The sequence below is a fragment of the Passer domesticus genome, unplaced genomic scaffold (assembly GCF_036417665.1).
Source record: "Passer domesticus isolate bPasDom1 unplaced genomic scaffold, bPasDom1.hap1 HAP1_SCAFFOLD_303, whole genome shotgun sequence".
NCBI classification, from domain to species: Eukaryota; Metazoa; Chordata; class Aves; order Passeriformes; family Passeridae; genus Passer; species Passer domesticus.
This window is the reverse complement of record NW_026990082.1, coordinates 1-24,089: the sequence shown is the minus strand read 5'-3', so window position 1 is coordinate 24,089 and position 24,089 is coordinate 1. Positions and strand designations below refer to the sequence as shown.

The 24,089-nt window shown below is 66.5% G+C and overlaps 3 protein-coding genes across 3 annotated transcripts; 2 read left to right on the top strand and 1 right to left on the bottom strand.

The window, feature by feature from the left end:
- Positions 1 to 225: 225 nt before the first annotated feature.
- On the bottom strand, positions 226 to 5,279 carry LOC135292345 (chromobox protein homolog 5-like). The gene is given in 7 exon segments (XM_064406559.1): positions 226 to 1,089; positions 1,091 to 1,172; positions 1,661 to 1,758; positions 2,358 to 2,432; positions 2,434 to 2,554; positions 3,247 to 3,398; positions 5,122 to 5,279. Coding segments are annotated over 7 exon segments (729 nt in total). The 5' UTR covers positions 5,254 to 5,279; the 3' UTR covers positions 226 to 1,020.
- A 460-nt stretch (positions 5,280 to 5,739) lies between these two features.
- Positions 5,740 to 14,706, top strand: HNRNPA1 (heterogeneous nuclear ribonucleoprotein A1). Its single transcript, XM_064406560.1, is given in 13 exon segments — positions 5,740 to 5,902; positions 7,744 to 7,860; positions 9,070 to 9,102; positions 9,104 to 9,217; positions 9,739 to 9,949; positions 10,817 to 10,909; positions 11,036 to 11,137; positions 11,200 to 11,265; positions 11,357 to 11,376; positions 11,379 to 11,535; positions 12,649 to 12,771; positions 13,195 to 13,257; positions 14,577 to 14,706. Coding segments are annotated over 12 exon segments (1,107 nt in total). The 5' UTR covers positions 5,740 to 5,887; the 3' UTR covers positions 13,251 to 13,257; positions 14,577 to 14,706.
- Positions 14,707 to 19,643: 4,937 nt separating this feature from the next.
- On the top strand, positions 19,644 to 23,909 carry COPZ1 (COPI coat complex subunit zeta 1; the record flags this gene model as incomplete). The annotated part of the gene is made up of 6 exons (XM_064406558.1): positions 19,644 to 19,735; positions 20,880 to 20,948; positions 21,292 to 21,373; positions 22,238 to 22,329; positions 23,018 to 23,073; positions 23,824 to 23,909. Coding segments are annotated over exons 1-6 (403 nt in total), but the record flags the coding sequence as incomplete, so codon positions are not given.
- Between the last annotated feature and the right edge of the window lie 180 nt (positions 23,910 to 24,089).

Sequence of the window (24,089 nt, the reverse complement as noted above, 5' to 3'; positions counted from 1 at the left end):
ACTGAGGGGACCCCCGGCCCATGCTGGGGACACCGGGGGGACCCCCCGGCCATGCTGGGGACACCGGGGGGACCCCGGCCATGCTGGGGACACCGGGGGGACCCCGGCCATGCTGGGGACACCGGGGGGGACCCCGGCCATGCTGGGGACACCGGGGGACCCCCGGCCGTGTTGGTGACCCCGGCCCCGCCGGTGACGCGCGGTCCCGCCCCCGCAGGCGGCAGCTCTGAAAAGTGACAGTTTATTGGAAGCAAATCCGGGGCTTGGGGACAACACGGGGCGGGGACCGAGGGGGACACGGGGACACCCCGGGGGGGCCCCGGCTAAAAACACCGACTTTAAAAAACACCAAAACCGGGGCCACTCCCCCAAAGCCGCCCCGGGGGTGGGGACAGGCTGGGGGACCAGCCCCGAGGGGCGGGGCCACGGGATGGTGACCCGGGACACGGCAGGGACAGGGACACGGTGACCCGGGACACGGCAGGGACACGGTGACCCGCTGACCCTGGGGACACAGTGACCCAGAGGACATAGTGACCTGGGGACACGGTGACCCGGGGACATGGTGACACGGTGACCCAGGACACGGCAGGGACACGGTGACCCGGCAGGGACAGGGACACGGTGGACCCCAGGGACACGGTGACCTGGGGACATGATGACCCAGGGACACAGCAGGGACAGGGACACAGTGACCCGGGGGACAGGGCGACCCTGGGGGACACGGTGACCCCAGAGACACGATGACCCAGGGGGGACACGGTGACCCTGGGGACATGGCAGGGACAGGGACATGGTGACCCTGGGGACATGGTGACCCAGGGACAACGGTAACCCAGGGACACGGTGACCTGGGGGACAGGGTGACCCCAGGGACACGGCAGGGACACGGTAACCCAGGGACATGGTGACCCAGGGACACGGTGACCCAGGGACACGGTGACCCGGGGACACAGTGACCCAGGGACATGGTGGCCCGGGGGACAGGGTGGCCCTGGGGACACGGTGGCCCGGCAGGGCTCAGCTGCGGGCCGGGTCGCGCTCCTTGGGCTCGCTGTCCTCGGGGTACGCGTGCCACGTCAGCCGCTCCCTCGTAGAACGCGATGACAATCTGGGGACACTTGAGGTTGGCCTCCTTGGCCAGCACCAGGTCAGCCTCGTCCGTGTCCTTCCTGGGGGGGGACACGTGGGGTCAGGGGGACACAGGGACGGCCTGGGGACACACTGGGGACACGGGGGACACGGAGATGGGCTGGGGACGGGCTCGGGACAGACTGGAGACGGACTGGGGACACAGGGACAGGCTGGGGACACGGGGACATAGGGACACAGGGACGGGCTGGGGACACGGGGACAGACTGGGGTCACAAACTGGGGACACAGTCTGGAATCATAAACTGGGGACACGGGGACAAACTGGGGACAAGGACAAACTGGGGGGCACAGGAAGGCACAAACACAAACTGGGGGGGTCAAGAGGGACACGGACACGAACTGGGGGACAAGGACAAACTGGGGACACAGGCACAAACTGGGGACACAGAGACAAACTGGGGACACAGGCACAAACTGGGGACACAGAGAGGAGCCGGGGACACAGCCACAATCTGGGGGTGTTCAGGCCCCGTGTGCGGCCCTGGGGCCAGCGAGGTGGCCTCACCACTTCATGAGGAACATGAGGTCCCCGCAGGAGTCGGTGGCCCCGATGATCTTCTCGGGCTCCAGCCCCCGCTCGAAGCCGCGGGCGATGTCATTGCTCTGGGGAAATGGGGTTTTGGGGGAAAATGGGGGAGTTTGGGGAAAATGGGATTGTTATGGGAAAAAATAAGATTTTGGGGGAGGAGAGATCAGGGCAGGGTCCCAGCCTGGTGGCACTGGGGGTGGCCGCTGTCCCTGCCCTGGTGCCAGTCCTGGGGTCCCCATGGAGAGGATGCTGGGTGCCACTGTCCCCAGCCCTGTCCCCATCCCTGAATTGCCACCCCCATCCCCATGTCCCCGTCCCCTCCTGCTGTCCCCAGGTGTCCCCCTCCTGGTGTCCCTGTCCCCAGTGTCCCCTCTCACCTCCTGCTGTCCTTGTCCCCTCCCTGTGTCCCTGTCCCTGCTCCCGGTGTCCCCTCTCACTCCCCCCCATGTCCCTGTCCCCTCGTGGTGTCCCTGTCCCCTCCCCATGTCCCTGTCCCCTCCCTGTGACCCTGTCCCCCAGTGTCCCCATCCCCTCCTGATGTCCCCGATGTCCCCGTGTCCCCTCTCAACCTCCCCGTGTCCCCAATGTCCCCCGTGTCCCCTCTCACCTCCCCAATGTCCCCGTGTCCCCTCTCACCTCCCCGTGTCCCCAATGTCCCCGTGTCCCCTCTCACCTCCCTCTTCTTCTTGGCCCTGCCGTCCTCCCCGGGCAGTCCCTTGCGCTTGGCGCCCTCGGGGCGCTCGCGGGGGCCGTGTCCCCTCGCTGTCCCTCATGTCCCTCATGTCCCTCATCCTGCGGTCCTTGCGCAGGAACTGCGAGATCAGCTCGGGGCAGTCCAGGTTCTTCTCGGGCTCCCACGTGTTGTGCTCCCTGGGGACAGCACCGGGGGACAGGGACAACCGTCAGGGGGACAGGGGACAGCACTGGGGGACAGGGACACCCAGGGACAGGGACACCCAGGGACACGGTCAGGGGACAGGGGACATGGTCCAGGGGACAGGGGACACGGTCAGGGGACAGGGATACCCAGGGACACGGTCACGGGACAGCATCGGGGGACACGGTCAGGGGACAGGGGACAGCATTGGGGGACAGGGACACCCAGGGACAGGGACACCCAGGGACACAGTCAGGGGACAGGGACACAGTCAGGGGACAGGGACACCCAGGGACACGGTCAGGGGACACGGGACACCCAGGGACACCCAGGACACGGTCAGGGGACAGGGTCAGGGGACATGGTCAGGGGACAGGGACAGTGGACAGGGACACCCAGGGACATGGTCAGTGGACAGGGGACACGGTCAGGAGACAGGGACACCCAGGAACAGGGTCAGGGACACCCAGGACATGGTCAGGGGACAGGGTCAGGGGACAGGGTCAGGGGACAGGGGACACCCAGGACACAATCAGGGAACAGGGACACGGTCAGGGGACAGGGGACATGGACACCCAGGGACAGGGTCAGGGACACCCGGGGACAGGCCCAGGGCGCTGTCCCCGCTCCCGGGAGCTGTCCCCCGTGTCCCCCCGTGTCCCCGCGTGTCCCCGCGGTCACTCACTCGGAGAAGCCCTTCCACTTGAGCAGGTACTCGGCCTGGCCCCTCACCACGCGCCGATCCAGAACCTTCTCCACCACATACTCCTCCTCCTCCCCCGAGGACGAGCTGTCGGCTGCCCGCCGGCTCCTCCTGCCCATAGCGCAGCCACCGCTCTGGGGACAGGGACAGGGACAGGGACAGGGTCAGCAATGTCACCGTGGGACATGGCACCGCTCCTCCTGCCCACAGCCCAGCCACCGCTCTGGGGACACGGCGTTGTCACCCAGAGGGGACAGGGGACAGCTCGGGGGAGGATTTGGGGTCATCTCAGGACCCCTAAAGGGAGATTTGAGGCTCCTGGAGCCCCTTAAAGGGGACATTGGGGACACCCGGGGACCCCCAAGAGGGATGTGGGGACACTTGGAGATCCCCAAAAGGGATTTGGGGTAATTTTGGGATCCCCAAAAGGGATTTAGGGTAATTTTGGGATCCCCAAGAGGGATCTGGGGTCATTTTGGGACCCCCAAGGAGGGATTTGGGGTCATTTTGGGACCCCCAAGGAGGGATTTGGGGTCATTTTGGGATCCCCAAAAGGGATTTGGGGTCATTTTGGGATCCCCAGGAGGGATTTGGGGTCATTTTGGGATCCCCAAAAAGGATCTGGGGTCATTTTGGGACCCCCAAAAGGGATTTGGGGTCATTTTGGGATCCCCAAAAGGGATCTGGGGTCATTTTGGGACCCCCAAAAGGGATTTGGGGTCATTTTGGGACCCCCAGGAAGGATTTGGGGTCATTTTGGGATCCCCAAAAAGGATCTGGGGTCATTTTGGGACCCCCAAAAGGGATTTGGGGTAATTTTTGGATCCCCAAGGGGGAGCACAGCAGGGGCCGATTCCTAAAAACCAGCAGCGATTTATGCACAAAGAAACGCGATTTGGGCTAAAAACCTCTAAAAAAACCCCTCAGAATTTAGGCAGCGCAAAACGGAATTTGGAATAAACCCCCTAAAACCGAGGCGGGATTCGGGAGCAGGGAAATGCAATTCGGGCTAAACCCCTTACAAACGAGGCCGATTTAAAAAAAGGCGTTTTAGGAAGACCCCAAAGCAGGGTATTTTTCCCCCCTCAAGGCAGGATCCCTCAAGGCGGGTTCCTTTCTTTCCAAGCAGCCCCGGGCGCCGTGAGGGACCGGGGAATTCCTCGCTCCGGGCTGGAATTTCCTGCCGCATTCCCGGCGGGCTCCTGAGGGAGCAGGGCCCGGTTTGGGTGGGAAAGGGCGATTTTGGGCAGGGAAAGCCCGCGGGGCGCCGCTCCCGACCCCGCGCCGGGAGTCCTGAGGGAACAAAGGGAACGCGCCGCGCCGGGGCCGAAAGCGCCGTTCCGCGGCTGAGCCCGCAGTTCTGAGGGGAAAGCGGCCGGCTTGAGGCGGGGAGGCGCGGGTTCGAGGCGGAGCGCGGCGGTTTGAGGGCAGAACGGGCGGTTTTGGGGGAAAAAGCCGCAGATTTGGGTTCAAAGCGCCGCTGTGGGGCCCGGCGCGCGGGCCTGGGGGCGGGGCTAGAAGCGCGCCGCGACACGCCATTGGCCAGGGCCGCCGCGCGCCCGCGAGATGATTGGCTGAGCGTGCCGCCGCTCGCCACAGCCCCGCCGCGCTACTATTGGACAGTAGAACTGTCAATCGAAGCACCGCCCCGCCTTCGTTGCGCCGCTATTGGTTAGCGAGCCTATCAATCCGCGCGCCGCCCCGCCCCCCGCTCAATGCTGTTAAATACCGAACCCGTCACTCCGCGCGTGGCCCCGCCTCCCGCCCGCATCCATTGGCCGCCGCGCCTGCCCGTCACAGCGGTGGGCCCGCCCCCACGCTGCCGCCCATTCATCCGCCGCCCGCCGCCGGCGCTACCTGCGCGGGGAGCGGCTCCGGCGCGGGCCCGTCCGCCGCGGTTTGGCCGCCGCTCCGCGCTGCCGCCGCTCCGCGCTCCGCCCGCCAAAACCGCCCGCAGCGCGCAAGCGCCGCCGGCCGCGCTCCGCGCATGCGTCCGCCCGCCTTTCCACCCCCCCCCTCGCCCCCCAAAGCCCGCCGCGATTGGCGCATGCGCTGCTCCGGGCGCACCTGGGGGCCGGCGGGCGGGCGGCTCCTGCTCGCCGCCGCCGGGAGTCGCCGCCGCCGCCCCGCTCCGCGCCCGCCGCGCCGCGCTCGCCGAGCTGCGCTGGGCCCGCTGGCCGCCCGCGCTGAGCGACGGCCGCGCCCGCCAATAGGGGCCGTCCCCCCGCGCGCCCAGCCAATCAGCGCCTCCTTGGGGGCGGGCCCTCCTCCGCTCCAACCAATCCGCGGCGCGCCGAGGAGTCTCCGGGCCGGAGCGGGAAAAGCCGCGCGGGGCGTGGCGACGGCAATTCCCTCCAATCCCCGCGGCGCGGGGGCGGGACGTTTCGTGGCGCACCCAATCCGCGCCGGCAGCGAGGGCGGGGCGCGGCGAGCCACCCAATGGGGCGGCGGCGCCGGCGGGCGTCAGCCAATGGGAGGCGGCGCGGGGGCCGTGAGGGCGGCGGGGGCGGCGGGGTGAGGCGGCGGCGCTCGCGTCGCTCGGCCCCTTTCCGTGTCGGCCCTCGCAGAGGGAGCATCGCGCGCTGCCGCCACCGCCCGGCCCGCCCCGCCCCGCGCCGCCGCCATGGCCAAGGCCGAGGTCAGCGCTCGCCCCGCGTTCCCGCTCGCCCATCCGCGCGCGTTGTTGTCCGGTGTTATTTTTTATCGGTTCCGTCCGCCGCCCCCCCCCCCCCGCCCTCAGCGCGCCGCCCCCGCCGCCGCCTGGCGGGCCGCGCGACCTCAGTGCGCCTGCGCGCGGCGCCCCCCCCCGCTCCCCTCACCCGCGCAGGCGCCATTGGGGGGGGGGGGGTCACACACAGGGCTCCCCTCCCCCTCCCATCGCATCCCCTCCCCCCCTCAGGCTCTGTTTGGGGGGGGTCACACAGAAACCCCTCCCCCATCCCTCCCATCCCCATCCCCCCCCTCAAGCTCCATTTTGGGGGGGGGGTTTCCCACAGAACCCCCTCCCATCCCCATCCCCCCCCCCCAGGCTCCATTTTGGGGGGGGTCACACAGAGCCCCCCCCTCCCCAGACTCCTTTTGAGGGGGGGGTCCCACAGGGCCTCCCCTCCCCCTCTCAGGCGCATGCGCGCCCCCCCCTCACCCGCCGCACTCCCCCAGCCCCGCGGCCACGTGCGCGTCCTTTGTGTCACCCGGGGTGGGGGGGGACACACACATGGGGAGGGGGACACAGGGCTCTGGGAGACGAGGGGTGGGGGGGTGGAGATTCGGGGTTGGGGGCTTGGGGGGGGGGTTAAAGTTAAAGCTGGGGGTTCTGGGGGGGTGGGGGAGGTCAAATTTAGGGCGGGGGGGGCAAAGCTAGGGCGTGGGGGGGCTCAAAATAGGGGCTGGGGGCGCTGAGGGGACTGGAGACCCCAAAAGTGGGGGCTGGGGGGGAGGTTTGGGGGTTTGGGAGGGGGAGAAGTTTGGGTTGGGGGGTTGAAATGTGGGGTGTGGGGGCTTGGGAGGGGTTAAATAAGGGCTGGGGGCTTTGGGGGGGGCGAGGGAGTTCAAATGTGGGGTTGGGGGGGCTCGAAATTAGGGGGTGGAGGGGTTGGGGGGACTGGGAGGCCCCAAAAATAGGGGCTGGGGGAGGGACTTGGGGGTTTGGGAGGGGGAGAAATTTGGGTTGGGGGCGCCTGGGGAGGGGCTGGGGGTCTGGTGGGTGCTCAAGGGTCAGGTGTCCCCAAAACTGGGGGATGGGGGGGTCCCAGGAGGGTTTGTTTGGGTCTTAACGGGGATGTGGGGGTGTCAGCCCCCCCATGAGCTGGGTGAAAGGATTCTGGGGGGTTTTGGGGTTCCTCAGCCCCCCTAAGAGCTGGGTGAGGGGATTTTGGGGGTTCCCCATTCCTGTGACCCCATCTCAGGGGGTTTTGGGGTTCCCCTGACCCCCACGAGCTGTGTGAGGGGGGTTTGGGGGGGTTCTAGGGGTGTTCTGGGGGTCCCAGCCCCCCATGAGCTGTGTGAGGGGGTTTTGGGGTCCCTCTGACCCTGTCTCAGGGGTCTGGGGCTCTCCTGACCCCCTCCCTGACCCTTTGAGGGGGTTCTGGGGTTCCCCAGCCCCCCACGCGCTGTGTGCGGGGTTTTGGGGTGGTTTTGGGGGGGGGTTGGGGAGTTTTGGGGTTCCCCAGCCTCTCATGCACTGTGTTTGGGGTTTTGGGGGGTTTTGATGGTGTTTTGGGGTTGTTTTGGGGGGTTTTCATGGGGTTTTGGGGTGGTTTTGGGGGGTTTTGGGGTTGTTTTGGGGGGTTTTGATGGGGTTTTGGGGGGTTTTGATGGGGTTTTGATGGGGTTTTGGGGTGGTTCTGGGGGGTTTTGTTGGGGTTTTGGGGGGTTTTGGGGGTTTTGATGGGGTTTTGGGGTGGTTCTGGGGGGTTTTGATGGGGTTCTGGGGGGTTCTGGGGGGTTCTGGGGCCCCCCTGAGCCGCCCCTGCCCCGCAGTCCCCGAAGGAGCCGGAGCAGCTCCGGAAGCTTTTCATCGGGGGCCTGAGCTTCGAGACCACGGACGAGAGCCTGCGCAGCCACTTCGAGCAGTGGGGCACGCTCACCGACTGCGTGGTGAGCGGGGCACCCCGAAATGGGGCTGGGGAACCCAAAAATGGGCACGGGAGCCCTGGAAATGGGGCTGGGGACCCTGAAATGGGGCTGGGGAACCCGAAAACGGGGCTGGGGACCCTGAAATGGGGCTGGGGAACCCGAAATGGGGCTGGGGAACCCGAAATGGGGCACGGGAGCCCTGGAAATGGGGCTGGGGAGCCCGAAATGGGGCACGGGAACCCAAAACGGGGCTGGGGAACCCTGAAATGGGGCTGGGGAACCCGAAATGGGGCACGGGAGCCCTGGAAATGGGGCTGGGGAACCCAAAAATGGGCATGGGAGCCCTGGAAATGGGGCTGGGGAACCCAAAAATGGGCATGGGAGCCCTGGAAATGGGGCTGGGGACCCTGAAATGGGGCTGGGGAACCCAAAATGGGCATGGGAGCCCTGAAACGGGGCTGGGGACCCCGAAACGGGGCTGGGGAACCCAAAAACGGGGCTGGGGAACCCTGAAATGGGGCTGGGGAACCCTGAAATGGGGCTGGGGAACCCGAAACGGGGCTGGGGAACCCAAAAACGGGCATGGGAGCCCTGAAACGGGGCTGGGGAACCCGAAATGGGGCTGGGGAACCCAAAATGGGCATGGGAGCCCTGGAAACAGGGCTGGGGATCCCGAAATGGGGCTGGGGAACCCGAAATGGGGCTGGGGAACGCAAAATGGGCCTGGGGATCCCGAAACGGGACCTGGGCACCCCCAAAATGGGGCTGGGAACCTTAAAAATGGGCCTGGGGACCCTGAAGCAGAGCTGGGGACTCTGAAAATGGGCCTGGGATCCCTGTAACCAACCCTGGCACCCCAAAAATTGCCCTGGGATCCCAAAAGCTTCCCTGGGATCACGAGATCTCTCCTTGGGATCCCCTAAACCCGGCCCGGGATCCCTAAACCCAGGCTACCCCCAACACCTCCAAACTGCGCCCCGCAGGTGTGTGTGTGTGAGCTGTCACCTGTGTCACCCCGTGTCACCTGTGTGTGTCACCTGTCACCCTGTGTGACCTGTGTGTGACCCCTCACCTGTGTCCCTGCCCTGTCCCCGGGTGATGCGGGACCCCAATGCAAAGCGCTCGCGGGGCTTTGGGTTCGTCACATCCCTGTGTCTGTCCCCATGTCCCTGTGTCTGTCCCCATGTCCCCTGTGTCCCTGTCCTGTCCCTGAGGTGTCCCTGTCCCCAGGTGATGCGGGACCCCAACACGAAGCGCTCGCGGGGGCTTTGGGTTCGTCACCTACTCCTCGGTCGAGGAGGTCGACGCTGCCATGAACGCGCGGCCACACAAGGTGGATGGCAGGGTGGTGGAGCCCAAACGGGCCGTGTCCAGAGAGGTGAGGGACACTGGGGACACTGAGGGGACATGGCAGGGTGGTGGAGCCCAAACGGGCCGTGTCCAGAGAGGTGAGGGGACACTGGGGACACTGGGGACACTGAGGGGACATGGCAGGGTGGTGGAGCCCAAACGGGCCGTGTCCAGAGAGGTGAGGGGACATTGGGGACAGATGTGGTGGTGCCTGTGCATGCTGCTATGTGTGGTGGCCCTGGGGACAGTGCCAGGGGCAGTGTCCGTGCCCCTGTCCCTGCTCCTGGCGGTGGCCCTGGGGACAATGGCAGTGCCCCTGTCCCTGTCCCTGCCCCTGGCGGTGGCCCCGGTGGCCCTGTCCCTGCCCCTGGCGGTGGCCCCGGTGGCCCTGTCCCTGTCCCTGCCCCTGGCGGTGGCCCCAGGGCCCTGTCCCTGCCCCTGGCGGTGGCCCTGGGGACAATGGCAGTGTCCCTGTCCCTGCCCCTGTCCCTGCCCCGGCGGTGGCCCCAGGGCCCTGTCCCCCTGGCACGCTGTCCCCGCCGTCCCCAGGACTCGCAGCGGCCCGGCGCGCACCTGACGGTGAAGAAGATCTTCGTGGGCGGCATCAAGGAGGACACGGAGGAGCATCACCTGCGCGACTACTTCGGCCAGTACGGCAAGATCGAGGTCATCGAGATCATGACCGACCGCGGCAGCGGCAAGAAGCGCGGCTTCGCCTTCGTCACCTTCGACGACCACGACTCCGTGGACAAAATCGTCAGTGAGTGACGCTGGGGACGCCGCGGGGACAGCCCGGGGACAGCCCGGGGACAGCCGGGGGACACCGCGGGGACAGCCTGGGGACACCTGGGGGTGACAGCCTGGATGGGGGCACCACGGGGACATCCTGGGGGTGACGGCCCGGGGACAGCCCGGGGACAGCCCGGGGACAGCCGGGGGACACCGCGGGGACAGCCCGGGGACAGCCCGGGGACAGCCCGGGGACAGCCTGGGGACAGCCTGGGGGTGACAGCCTGGGGGTGACAGCCTGGGGACAGCCTGGGGGTGACAGCCTGGGGGTGACAGCCCGGGGACAGCCCGGGGACAGCCTGGGGACAGCCCGGGGACAGCCTGGGGACACCTGGGGGTGACAGCCTGGATGGGGGCACCACGGGGACAGCCTGGGGGTGACAGCCTGGGGACAGCCTGGGGACAGCCTGGGGACAGCCTGGGGGTGACAGCCTGGATGGGGGCACCACGGGGACAGCCTGGGGGTGACAGCCTGGGGACACCGCGGGGACAGCCTGGGGACAGCCTGGGGACACCACGGGGGACAGCCCGGGGACAGCCCGGGGGTGACAGCCTGGGGACACCGCAGGGACAGCCTGGGGACAGCCCGGGGACAGCCTGGGGGTGACAGCCCAGATGGGGACAGCCTGGGGGTGATAGCCTGGGGACACCTGGGGGGGACAGCCTGGGGGTGACAGACCAGGGACACTGCAGGCACAGCCTGGATGGGGACAGCCTGGGGACACTGGGAGGGTGACAGTGTGGCTGGGGACAGTGTGGGGTCAGTGCCACCCCAGCGGGGTCAGTGCCACCCCGGCCGGGTCAGTGCCACCCCGGCTGAGCCGCCGTGTCCCCGCAGTCCAGAAGTACCACACGGTGAACGGGCACAACTGCGAGGTGCGCAAGGCGCTGTCCAAGCAGGAGATGGCGAGCGCCTCGGCCGGCCAGCGAGGTGAGCGCCCGGCCCCGCCACCCGTGCCACCTGTGCCCCTGCCACCCGTGCCACCCACACCACCCATGCCACCCACGCCACCCACGCCGTGCCTGAAGGCTCTGCCCCCCCACCCCCCTCTCCTAGGCCGCAGCGGTTCCGGAAACTTCGGCGGCGGCGGCGGCCGCGGCGGCTTCGGCGGCGGTGACAACTTCAACCGCGGCGGCAACTTCGGCGGCCGTGGTGAGTGCGGGCACGGGGCACGGGGACCCCCTCGGCTCCGCGTGCCCCCGGGCTCGGGCGGGGCCCAGCGGGGTCTGTTCCTTCCGGGGGGTTTGGCGGCGGCCGCGAGGGATGTAAGGGATTTGGCGCCGACGGTGAGGCCGGGGCGGCCGCGCCAGCCGCAGCCCGCCCGTGCCCCGCCCCGCCACCGCCCCCCTGAGCCCCTTCTCGCCCTCTGCCCCCCAGGCTACGGCGGCGGCGGCGGCCCCCGGCTACTCCGGGGGGCAACCGGGGCTACGGCGGCAGCGGCTCCTACGACGGCTACAACAACGGCGGCGGCGGCTTCGGCGGCGGCAGCGGCGGGCGGCGGCCGGCACGGGGCCCCGCGCTGGCCGTGCGCAACGGGCTGGCCGAGGCGGGCACAGGTGGGACCCCGGGCTGGGGCAGCCCCAGGGGAGCTGGGGGCACTGGGGACAGCCACGGGGCTGGGGGGCACAGCTGGGACCCCCGGGCTGGGGCAATGGGGGCAGCCACGGGGGAGCTGGGGGGACAGCTGGGGGCACAGCTGGGGGCACTGGGGACAGCCACGGGGCTGGGGGGGGCACAGCTGGGACCCCAGGGGGAGCTGGGGGGACACTGGGGGCACTGGGGACAGCCACGGGGCTGGGGGGCACAGGTGGGACCCTGGGCTGGGCAATGGGGGCAGCCATGGGGGAGCTGGGGGGACATTGGGGGCACAGCTGGGGACACTGGGGACAACCCCAGGGCTGGGGGGCACAGGTGGGACCCCCAGGCTGGGGCAATGGGGGCAGCCACGGGGGAGCTGGGGGGACATTGGGGGCACAGCTGGGGGGACACTGGGGACAACCCTGGGGGAGCTGGGGGGACATTGGGGGCACAGCTGGGGGCACTGGGGACAACCCCGGGGCTGGAGGGACATTGGGGGCAACCCCAGGCGGGCACAGGTGGGACCCCGGGCTGGGGCAATGGGGGCAACCCTGAGGAGCTGGGGGGACATTGGGGGCACAGCTGGGGACACTGGAGGCAGCCCTAGGGGAGCTGGCACTGCCCCACACCCAGTTTATGGGGGAAGGGTCACCGGGGGTTTGGGATCTCTGGGGAAGGATCAGGGGGATTGGGATTTCAGGGGAAAACATTTCTGGGGCATTTGGGATCTCTGGGGAAGGATCCTGGAGCTCAGGGCGTTTGGGATCTCAGGGAAAGGGTCACAGGGGTTTGGGATGTCAGGGAAAGCATCACGGAGGGTTTTAGGACCTCAGGGAAAGGATCACAGGGGTTTTGGGATCTCAGAGAAAGGATCCTGGAGCTCGGGGCGTTTGGGATCTCAGGGAACCCATCCTGGAGGTTACAGGGGTTTGGGATCCCAGTTAAAGCCCCCTGGACTCTGGGCTCCCAGTGAAACCATCCCAGAGCGTTTGGGATCCCAGTTCCCCCATCCCAGATCTCCCAAATCCCCCGATCGTGGGGCACCCCTGGGTGCTCCTGCTGTCCCCCCTGACCCCGCTGTCCCCCCCCAGGCAGCAATTTCGGGGGTGGGGGCAGCTACAACGACTTCGGCAGCTACAACAACCAGGCCTCGAGCTTCGGGCCCATGAAGGGCGGCAGCTTCGGGGGGCGCAGCTCGGGGCCCTACGGCGGCGGTGAGTGCACCTGGGACCCCAAAAACCCCCTGGGGAACCCCAAAATACCCTAAATGTACTGGGGGCAGCTTCGGGGGGCGCAGCTCGGGGCCCTACGGCGGCGGTGAGTCCCCAAAACCCCCTGGGGACCCCAAAATCACCTGGGGGAATCCCAGAATCACCTGGGGGAACCCAAAATCACCTTGGGGGAGCTTAAAATGTGTTGGGGTGGCCTTAAAATAACCTGGGGGAGGTCTTAAAATGTGCTGGGAAGAGCCTAAAATAAGCCTGGGAGACCCCAAAATGTGCTGCAGAGACCCCAAAATGTGCTGCAGAGAGCCCAGCGTGTGCTGGCAGGGGTTCTGTGTCGCTGGCGGGTCCGGGGGGTCCCCAGCTGTGTCCCCCCCAGTTTTTGGGTGTCCCTAAACCCCCCCGGCTCCGCAGGCGGCTACGGCAGCTCCAGCGGCGGCGGCAGCTACGGAGGAGGGAGGAGGTTTTAACGGCCAGGTGAGGGGGAATGGGGGAAAACGGGGAAAAGGGTGGGGAAAACGGGGAAAAGGGTGGGGAAAATGGGAAAAAGGGTGGGGAAAAACTGGGAAAAAGGGTGGGGAAAGGGTGGGGAAAAACTGGGAAAAAGGGTGGGGAAAAACAGGGAAAATGGGTGGGGAAAGTGTGGGAAAAGGGGTGGGGAAAAACTGGGGAAAAGGGTGGGAAAAACTGAGAAAAAGGGTGGGGAAAGTATGGGGAAAAGGGTGGGGAAAGTATGGGAAAAGGGTGGGGAAAAACAGGGAAAAAGGGTGGGAAAAACTGGGGAAAAGGGTGGGGGAAAAACTGGGAAAGAGGGTGGGGAAAAACTGGGAAAAAGGGTGGGAAAATTGGGGGGAAAATGGGAAGGGAATTGAGAGAAGAAGCAGTGAAATGGTTGGGGGAGAAAAGTGAAGGAAAATAAAAAGTTGGGAGGAATGTTCAGGAGGAAAAGCAGGAAAATGTGAGGGAAATAAAAGGTTGGGAAAAGATGAAGGAAAAGTAGGGAAAAGGGTGGAAACCAGGGGAAAGGGTGGGAAGGGGTGGGGCTGGGAATTCCAGCGGGATTGGGGCGGGACTGGGGTGGGATTGGGGCAGGGATGGGGCAGGGTCAGGGCAGGATTGGGGTGGGATCGGGGCAGGGAACAGGGAAGGGATCAGGGCAGGGATGGAGCAGGATTGGGGTGGGATCGGGGCTGGGATCTGGGATTGGGATCGGGGCTCTGCCCCTGCCAGAGCCCCCAACACCGGAGCCACTCCTGACCCCGACCCTGCCCCAGTCCCAATCCTGACCCTGTCCCAGTCCTGACCCCAATCCTGACCCTGTCGTGATCCCAATCCGACCCTGCCCCAATCCTGATCCTAACCACACTCCCCATCCTGACTCTGTCCTGATCCTGCCCAACCCCAATCCCAACCCTGCCCCAGTCCTGACCCTGCCCTGATCCCAGTCCCGATCCTGACCCTGTTCTGATCCCAGTTCTGACCCTGTCCTAACCCCAATCCTGATCCCAATCCCGACCCTGCCCCAACCCCAATCCCGACCCTGCCCCAATCCTGACCCTGTCCTAACCCAATCCTTCTATCCCATCCCTGCCCCAATCCTGACTCTGTTCTGATCCCAATCACGACCCTGTTCTGATCCCAATCCTGCCCCGATCCCAACTCTGCCCCAGTCCTGACCCTGCCCTGATCCCAGTCCCGATCCTGACCCTGTTCTGATCCCAGTTCTGACCCTGCCCCGATCCCATCCCTGCCCCGATCCCGATCCCGTCCCCTGACCGTTCCGCTCTGTCCCGCAGGAGCCGGAGCTGGGCGGGAGCCGGGGCGGCCCCTGGAGCCAGCGCCGGGCCAGGCAGAGCCCGGGACCCCCGGGACCCCCCGGGACCCCTCTGGGACCCCCGGGACCCTCCCGGGACCCCCAGGACTCCCTGGAGCCCTCCCGGGACCCCCCCAGGGACCCCCGGGCGCCCGAGGTGGCGTGTCCAGCCCCGCGGGGCGGCCGGAGCCCCCCTGTCCTGTACCCCCCTCAATAAATGTCTCTTGGGTTTTTTTTTTTAAATTATTTTTTATTATTTTTGTTAATTGTAGAGGCGGGGCGGCCGCTCGCCTCCTGATTGGTCGCCTCAGCTGTCAGTCACAGCCTGGCTCCGCCCCGTGGCCCCGCCTCTGGTGTCACCCTGGGTGTCCCCAGGTGTCCTCTGGGTGTCCCCGGGTGTCCCGAGGGTGTCTCCAGGTGTCCCCTGAGTGTCCCCTGGTGTCCTCTGGGTGTCCCCTGAGTGTCCCCCTGGTGTCCCCCGGGTGTCCCTCAGCGGGTTCCTGGGTGTCCCCAGGGTGTCTCTGAGTGTCCCAGGGTGTCCCCTGGGTGTCACCAGGGGTCCCTGTGTGACCCTGGGTATCCCCAGAGTGTCCCCAGGGTGTCCTCTGGTGTCCCTGGGTCCCCCCAGGGTGTCCCAGTGGGTCCCTGTGTGTCCCCTGCTGTCCCAGATGTCCCCAGGTGTCCCTGGGTGTCCCCAGGTGTCCCCAGGTATCCCCAGGTGTCCCTGCTGTCCCAGGTGTCCCCAGATGTCCCCAGGTGTCCCCTGCTGTCCCAGATGTCCCCAGGTGTCCCTGGGTGTCCCCTGCTGTCCCAGGTGTCCCCAGATGTCCCCAGGGTGTCCCCAGGTGTCCCCTGAGTGTCCCTGCTGTGTCCCTGCTGTCCCCTGTCACTAATTGCCACCTTCCCTCTTGTAGGAGCCGCTGGCCCCGGGACGAGCCCGCGGAGGTGAGCGCGGGGCAGAGGGGACAGAGGGGACACCTGGGGACCCCTGGGGACACCCTGGGGACACGGGGACAGCCCCGGCTGTGCCCCCCCGCCCCAGCGCCCCGCGGGACCCCCGGTGCCCTCAATAAAAGGGTATTTTTGTAGCTGTGACCCTCCCTGGGACAGCGCGGGGACACCAAGGGGACACTGAGGGGACACCGAGGGGACACCGAGGGGGACAGGGACACCGAGGGGACACCGAGGGGACACCGAGGGGGACAGGGACACTGTGGGGACACTGCCGAGGGGACACCATGGAGGGGAGGGGGACACTGAGGGGACAGGGACACCACAGGGGACACAACGGGACAGGGACGCCATGGGGATGGGGACACCGCCAAGGGGACAGGGACACCATGGAGGGGGACACCATGGGGACACCGCCGAGGGGACACCATGGAGGGGACGGGGACACTGAGGGGACAGGGACTCTGTGGAGGGGACAGGGACACCGAGGGGACACCGCCGAGGGGACACCAAGGAGGGGACACACAGGGACACCGAGGGGACACCACAGGGGACAGGGACACCACCGAGGGGACACTGCGGGGACAGGGACACAACAGGGACACCCCGAGGGGACGGGGACAGGAGGTGGCAGCGGGAATGTGGCACCCGGGGGTTGTGGGGACAGCGGGAGCTGTCACCCGCGGGGTGTGGCACCCGCGGGGTGTGGCACCGGACGTGTCACCACCCCTGGCTGGGGCAGGTGGCACCTCCTGGCCCCGGGGGACAGCAGGAGGAGGTGGCAGCAATGTCACCGCGGGGCAGAGGGTGACAGTCACAGCCGTGGCCTTGGCAGGGTGGCACTGGCAGGGTGTCCCCAGTGTCACTCAGGCTGTCCCCAGTGTCACTCAGGTGTCCCCAGTGTCACTCAGGGTGTCCCCAGTGTCACTCAGGTGTCCCCCAGTGTCACTCAGGGTGTCCCCAGTGTCACTCAGGTGTCCCCAGTGTCACCTCAGGCTGTCCCCAGTGTCACTGAGGGTGTCCCCAGTGTCACTCAGGCTGTCCCCAGTGTCACTCAGGTGTCCCCAGTGTCACTGAGGCTGTCCCCAGTGTCACTCGGGGTGTCCCCAGTGTCACTCAGAGCTGTCCCCAGTGTCACTCGGGGTGTCCCCCAGTGTCACTCAGAGCTGTCCCCAGTGTCACTCAGGGTGTCCCCCAGTGTCACTCAGAGCTGTCCCCAGTGTCACTCAGGCTGTCCCCAGTGTCACTCAGAGCTGTCCCCAGTGTCACTCAGGGTGTCCCCAGTGTCACTCAGAGCTGTCCCCAGTGTCACTCAGGCTGTCCCCAGTGTCACTCAGAGCTGTCCCCAGTGTCACTCAGGGTGTCCCCAGTGTCACTCAGGCTGTCCCCAGTGTCACTCAGCTGTCCCCAGTGTCACTCAGGGTGTCCCCGGTGTCACTCAGACTGTCCCCAGTGTCACTCAGGCTGTCCCCAGTGTCACTCAGAGCTGTCCCCAGTGTCACTCAGGGTGTCCCCAGTGTCACTCAGGCTGTCCCCAGTGTCACTCAGGTGTCCCCGGTGTCACTCAGGTGTCCCCAGTGTCACTCAGAGCTGTCCCCAGTGTCACTCAGGGTGTCCCCAGTGTCACTCAGGCTGTCCCCAGTGTCACTGAGGGTGTCCCCAGTGTCACTCAGGCTGTCCCCCAGTGTCACTCAGGCTGTCCCCAGTGTCACTGAGGGTGTCCCCAGTGTCACTCAGGCTGTCCCCAGTGTCACTGAGGGTGTCCCCAGTGTCACTCAGGTGTCCCCAGTGTCACTCAGGCTGTCCCCAGTGTCACTGAGGGTGTCCCCAGTGTCACTCAGGTGTCCCCAGTGTCACTCAGGTGTCCCCAGTGTCACTGAGGGTGTCCCCAGTGTCACTCAGACTGTCCCCGGTGTCACTCAGACTGTCCCCAGTGTCACTCAGACTGTCCCCAGTGTCACTCAGGCTGTCCCCCAGTGTCACTCAGGTGTCCCCAGTGTCACTCAGGCTGTCCCCAGTGTCACTCAGGGTGTCCCCAGTGTCACTCAGGGTGTCCCCGGTGTCACTCAGGCTGTCCCCAGTGTCACTCAGAGCTGTCCCCAGTGTCACTCAGGCTGTCCCCAGTGTCACTCAGACTGTCCCCAGTGTCACTCAGGCTGTCCCCAGTGTCACTCAGGGTGTCCCCCAGTGTCACTCAGAGCTGTCCCCAGTGTCACTCAGACTGTCCCCAGTGTCACTGAGGCTGTCCCCAGTGTCACTCAGGGCTGTCCCCAGTGTCACTCAGGGTGTCCCCCGGTGTCACTGAGGGTGTCCCCAGTGTCACTCAGGTGTCCCCAGTGTCACTGAGGGTGTCCCCAGTGTCACTGAGGGTGTCCCCGGTGTCACTCAGGTGTCCCCGGTGTCACTCAGGTGTCCCCAGTGTCACTGAGGGTGTCCCCAGTGTCACTGAGGCTGTCCCCAGTGTCACTCAGGGCTGTCCCCAGTGTCACTCGGGGTGTCCCCAGTGTCACTCAGGGTGTCCCCGGTGTCACTGAGGGTGTCCCCAGTGTCACTCGGGGTGTCCCCAGTGTCACTGAGGGTGTCCCCAGTGTCACTCGGGGTGTCCCCAGTGTCACTGAGGGTGTCCCCAGTGTCACTCAGGCTGTCCCCAGTGTCACTCAGGGTGTCCCCAGTGTCACTCGGGGTGTCCCCAGTGTCACTGAGGGTGTCCCCAGTGTCACTGAGGGTGTCCCCAGTGTCACTCAGGCTGTCCCCAGTGTCACTCAGGGTGTCCCCAGTGTCACTGAGGGTGTCCCCAGTGTCACTCAGGTGTCCCCAGTGTCACTCAGGGTGTCCCCCGGTGTCACTGAGGGTGTCCCCAGTGTCACTCAGGCTGTCCCCAGTGTCACTCAGGCTGTCCCCAGTGTCACTGAGGGTGTCCCCAGTGTCACTGAGGGTGTCCCCAGTGTCACTCAGGCTGTCCCCAGTGTCACTCAGGCTGTCCCCAGTGTCACTGAGGGTGTCCCCAGTGTCACTCAGGCTGTCCCCAGTGTCACTGATGGTGTCCCCAGTGTCACTCAGGGTGTCCCCAGTGTCACTGAGGGTGTCCCCCAGTGTCACTCAGGCTGTCCCCAGTGTCACTGAGGGTGTCCCCAGTGTCACTCAGGCTGTCCCCAGTGTCACTGAGGCTGTCCCCAGTGTCACTCAGGCTGTCCCCAGTGTCACTGAGGGTGTCCCCAGTGTCACTCAGGCTGTCCCCAGTGTCACTGAGGGTGTCCCCAGTGTCACTGAGGGTGTCCCCCAGTGTCACTCAGGCTGTCCCCAGTGTCACTGATGGTGTCCCCAGTGTCACTCACGCTGTCCCCAGTGTCACTCACGCTGTCCCCAGTGTCACTCAGGTGTCCCCAGTGTCACTGAGGGCTGTCCCCAGTGTCACTGATGGTGTCCCCAGTGTCACTCAGGCTGTCCCCAGTGTCACTCAGGGTGTCCCCAGTGTCACTCAGGCTGTCCCCGGTGTCACTGAGGCTGTCCCCGGTGTCACTCAGGGTGTCCCCAGTGTCACTCAGGTGTCCCCCAGTGTCACTGAGGCTGTCCCCAGTGTCACTCAGGGTGTCCCCAGTGTCACTCAGGGTGTCCCCGGTGTCACTCGGGGCTGCCACCCCCGAGTGTCCCGCAGCCTGGGAGGTGACACCGCCCGTGTCCCTGCCCCCAATGTCCCCAACTGTCCCCAATGTCCCCGATGTCCCCATTGTCCCCCCATGACCCCGAGTGACCAAAGGTCAGGCGAGGCTCCGCCCACAGAGGGCGTGGCCATGAGAGCGGCGTGCCCAACGCCAGGAAGGGCGCTCGCTTCCGGTCACGTGCTCACCGAGACAGCCAATCATAGCCCTGTCCCGGTAAAGGGGTGACGTCAGCGCTTCCCCGGTCGCTATGGCAACTGCGCCGCCCCCTCCGCTTCCGGGCGCCCCGTCCGCGGTGATTGACAGCTGGATGCTCCAATCGCCGCCCCGTCTGCGGAAGCGCGGGAAAGATTGGTCCGCCCACCGCGCGGGAGCGCGCAGCGATTGGTGGGATTGAGGCAGAGCTGGGCCAATCAGCCCGGCGGGGTGGGGCCAACGGCAGTGATTGGCAGGCGAGCGGGCCAATCAGGGGCCGGCGCTCTTCCGGCTCCACGTCGGCAGCGGAGGAGGCAAAATGGAGGCGCTGGTGCTGGTGAGGCCCGGGGGGACTGGGGGGGGACTGGGGGGGACTGGGGGGGACTGGGAGGGACTGGGGGGGACTGGGGAGGACTGGGAGGGACTGGGGGGGACTGTGGGGGACTGGGGGGGAACTGGGGGGGCACTGGGGGAGACTGGGAGGGACTGGGATGGACTGGGGGGGACTGGGGGACACTGGGGGGAACTGGGGGGGACTGGGATGGACTGGGGGCACTGGGGGCACTGGGCAGGTGCCATTTTTGTGTCCCCGGGGGTCCTGTCCTGCTCTGGGCTGTGGCTCCGGGCACTCGGGGACACTGGGGACAGTGCTGGGGACACTGTGACGGTGGTGGTGGCAGGGGGTGGCAGTTTGGTGGCACTGGTGGCACTGGGGGCAGTGCTGGGGACAGTGGGTGGCAGTGCTGGTGGCACTGGTGGCACTGGGGGCAGTGTTGGGGGACCCTGGGCGCAGTTTGCTGACCCTGTGGCAGTGCTGGTGGCACTGTGATGGTGTTGGTGGCCCAGTGGCAGTTTGGTGGCCCAGTGGCAGTTTGGTGGCACTGGTGGCAGCGCTGGTGGCAGCGGGGTGGCCCGGTGACACGTTGGGTCCCCGGGGCGGGGTTCTGTCCTACACTGGGCTGTGGCTCTGGGCAGTCAGTGCATCACAGAACTTGGTCCTGGGCACCCCGAGCGGCACCGGGACACGGACAGGGACAGGGGGGACAGGGGGACAGGGACAGGGACAGGGGGACAGGGACAGGGACACGGGGACACGGGGACAGGGGGACAGGGACAGGGACAGGGGGGACAGGGACAGGGACAGGGACAGGGGGACAGGGACAGGGACAGGGACAGGGGGACACCGGGGACAGGGACAGAGGGACAGGGACAGGGACAGGGGGACAGGGACAGGGACAGGGGGACAGGGACAGGGACAGGGACAGGGACAGGGGGACATCAGGGACAGGGACAGGGACAGGGACAGGGGGACAGGGACAGAGGGACAGGGCACACGGTGACAGTGACCCCGGCACAGCCTGGCCCGGTGCCCCTGGCGCTGGGGACACGGCTGGCACTGTCCCTGTCCCCATGGCACTGTCCCTGTGGGGGTGTCCCTGTCCCCGGGGGTGGCACTGTCCCTGTCCCTGTCCCTGCCCCAGGAGCCGTCCCTGTACACGGTCAAGGCCATCATCATCCTGGACAACGACGGCGAGCGGCTCTTCGCCAAGGTGGGGACACACGGGGACAGGGGGGACAGGGGGGACAGCTGGGGACACACAGGGGACACTGGGGACACACAGGGACACCGTGGGGACAGGGGGGACATGGCCCGGAGGGGGGATGTGGCCCTGGGGAGGGGACAGGGCGGGTGGCCTGGGCGTCAGGGGGTGGCCGATGTCCCTGTCCTGTTCTGCATGTCCCCAGTGATGTCCCCGTGTCCCCAATGTCCCCATGTCCCCCACACTGTCCCCATGTCCCCGTGTCCCCAGTGCTGTCCCCATGTCCCCGTGTCCCCATGTCCCCATGTCCCCCACTGTCCCCATGTCCCCCACGCTGTCCCCCTGTCCCCAGTACTACGATGACACGTACCCCAGCGTGAAGGAGCAGCGCGCCTTCGAGAAGAACATCTTCAGCAAGACACACCACAGTGACAGTGAGTGACACTGAGGGGACAATGAGTGACACTGGGGTGTGACAGGGTCACAGGGACACGGAGACACACAGAGACACACCGCAGTGACAGTGAGTGACAACGAGTGACACTGGGGTGTGACAGGGACACAGACACACAGAACATCTTCAGCAAGACTCACCGCAGTGACAGTGAGTGACACTGAGGGGACACTGAGTGACACTGGGGTGTGACAGGGACACAGACACACAGAGACACACCGCAGTGACACTGAGTGACACTGAGGGGACAATGAGTGACACTGGGGTGTGACAGGGACACGGGGGGTCACAGACACACAGAACATCTTCAGCAAGACTCACCGCAGTGACAGTGAGTGACACTGAGTGACACGGGGTGACAATGAGTGACACGGGGTGACACGGGGGTGTGACAGGGACACGGGGACACACAGAGACACACCGCAGTGACACTGAGTGACGCTGGGGACAATGGGGACACTGAGGGGACACAGGTGACACAGGTGTCCCTGTCCCCAGGCGAGATCGCGCTGCTGGATGGGCTGACCGTGGTGTACAGTGACACACAGTGACACACAGTGACACAGTGACAGTGACAGTGTCACACAGTGACACAGTGACAGTGACACAGTGACACCAGTGACAGTGACACACAGTGGCACAGGGGTGGCACGGGTGGCACAGGGGTGGCACAGGTGACAGTGGCAGTGTCACACAGGTGAGATCGCGCTGCTGGACGGGCTGACCGTGGTGCACAGTGACACACAGTGACACAGTGACAGTGACACACAGTGACACACAGTGACACAGGGGTGGCACAGGGGTGGCACAGGGGTGGCACAGGTGACAGTGTCCCTGTCCCCAGGTGAGATCGCGCTGCTGGACGGGCTGACCGTGGTGTACAAGAGCAGCATCGACCTGTACTGCTGTGTGATCGGGAGCGCCAGCCAGAACGAGGTGGGACGGGGGACAGGGACAGGGACAGGGACAGGGACAGGGGGGGGGATGGCATGGGGACACTGTGGGGACAGGGACGGGGGGGGACACGGGGACGGGGGGGGGACAGAGGGGGGAGAGAGGGATGGCATGGGGACACTGTGGGGACAGGGACGGGGGGGACACGGGGACATTGCAGGGGCACCGCGGGGGCACAGGGGACACCCGGGGCCGCTGGAGGACCCTGGGGTGGCAGAGGGGACACTGCTGTGACCCCGTGTGACCCCGCTGGCCTTCTGTCCCTGTGTGACCCCGTGCGTCCCCCTGTCTGTCCCTGTCCCCCTGTCTGTCCCTGTCCCCGTGTCTGTCCCTGTCCCCCTGTCTGTCCCTGTCCCCCTGTCTGTCCCTGTCCCTCTGTCTGACCCCGTGTCTGTCCCTGTCCCCCTGTCTGTCCCTGTCCCTCTGTCTGTCCCTGTCCCCGTGTCTGTCCCTGTCCCTCTGTCTGTCCCTGTCCCCGTGTCTGTCCCTGTCCCCCTGTCTGTCCCTGTCCCTCTGTCTGTCCCTGTGCCCCTGTCTGTCCCTGTCCCTCTGTCTGTCCCTGTCCCCCTGTCTGTCCCTGACCCCGTGTCTGTCCCTGTCCCCCTGTCTGTCCCTGTCCCTCTGTCTGTCCCTGTCCCCCTGTCTGTCCCTGTCCCCGTGTCTGTCCCAGCTGATGCTCACGGCCGTGCTCAACTGCCTGTTCGACTCGCTGAGCCAAATGCTGAGGTACGGGGACATGGGGACACTGGGGGGACACTGGGGACATGGGGACACACCAGGGGACATGGGGACACTGGGGGGACACTGGGGACATGGGGACACACCAGGGGACATGGGGACACTGGGGGGACACTGGGGACAGGGGGACACACCAGGGGACACTGGGGGGACACTGGGGACATGGGGACACACCAGGGGACACTAGGGACACTGGGGGGACACTGGGGACAGGGGGACATGGGGACACACCAGGGGACATGGGGACACTGGCGGGACACTGGGGACAGGGGGACACACCAGGGGGTCACAGGGGGTTGTGGTGTCCCCAAAGGGCTCTTGGGGGGACAATGAGGGGGAGCCAGGAGGGGGGGGTCCCTTGTTTGGGGTGTCCCCATGCCCGGGGGTGTCCCCTGGGTGTCCCCTGGGTGTCCCACCCTGTCCCCTGGGTATCCCCTGGGTGTCCCCTGGGTGTCCCCTGGGTGTCCCACCCTGTCCCCTGGGTGTCCCCTGGGTGTCCCCTGGGTGTCCCAGCCTGTCCCCTGGGTGTCCCAGCCTGTCCCCTGGGTGTCCCAGCCTGTCCCCTGGGTGTCCCCTGGGTGTCCCACCCTGTCCCCTGGGTATCCCCTGGGTGTCCCCTGGGTGTCCCCTGGGTGTCCCACCCTGTCCCCTGGGTGTCCCCTGGGTGTCCCCTGGGTGTCCCAGCCTGTCCCCTGGGTGTCCCCCGGGTGTCCCAGCCTGTCCCCTGGGTGTCCCCAGGAAGAACGTGGAGCGCCGGGCGCTGCTGGACAACATGGAGGGGCTGTTCCTGGCCGTGGACGAGATCGTGGACGGAGGGTGGGGCTGTCCCTTCCCTGTCCCTGTCCCCTGTCCCTGTCCCTGTCCCTGTCACCCTGTCCCTGTCCCCCTGTCCCCTGTCACCCTGTCCCTGTCACCCTGTCCCTGTCACCCTGTCCCTGTCCCTGTCACCCCGTCCCTGTCCCTGTCACCTCTCCTTGGGGTCTGTCACCCCCTGGTGCTGAGAT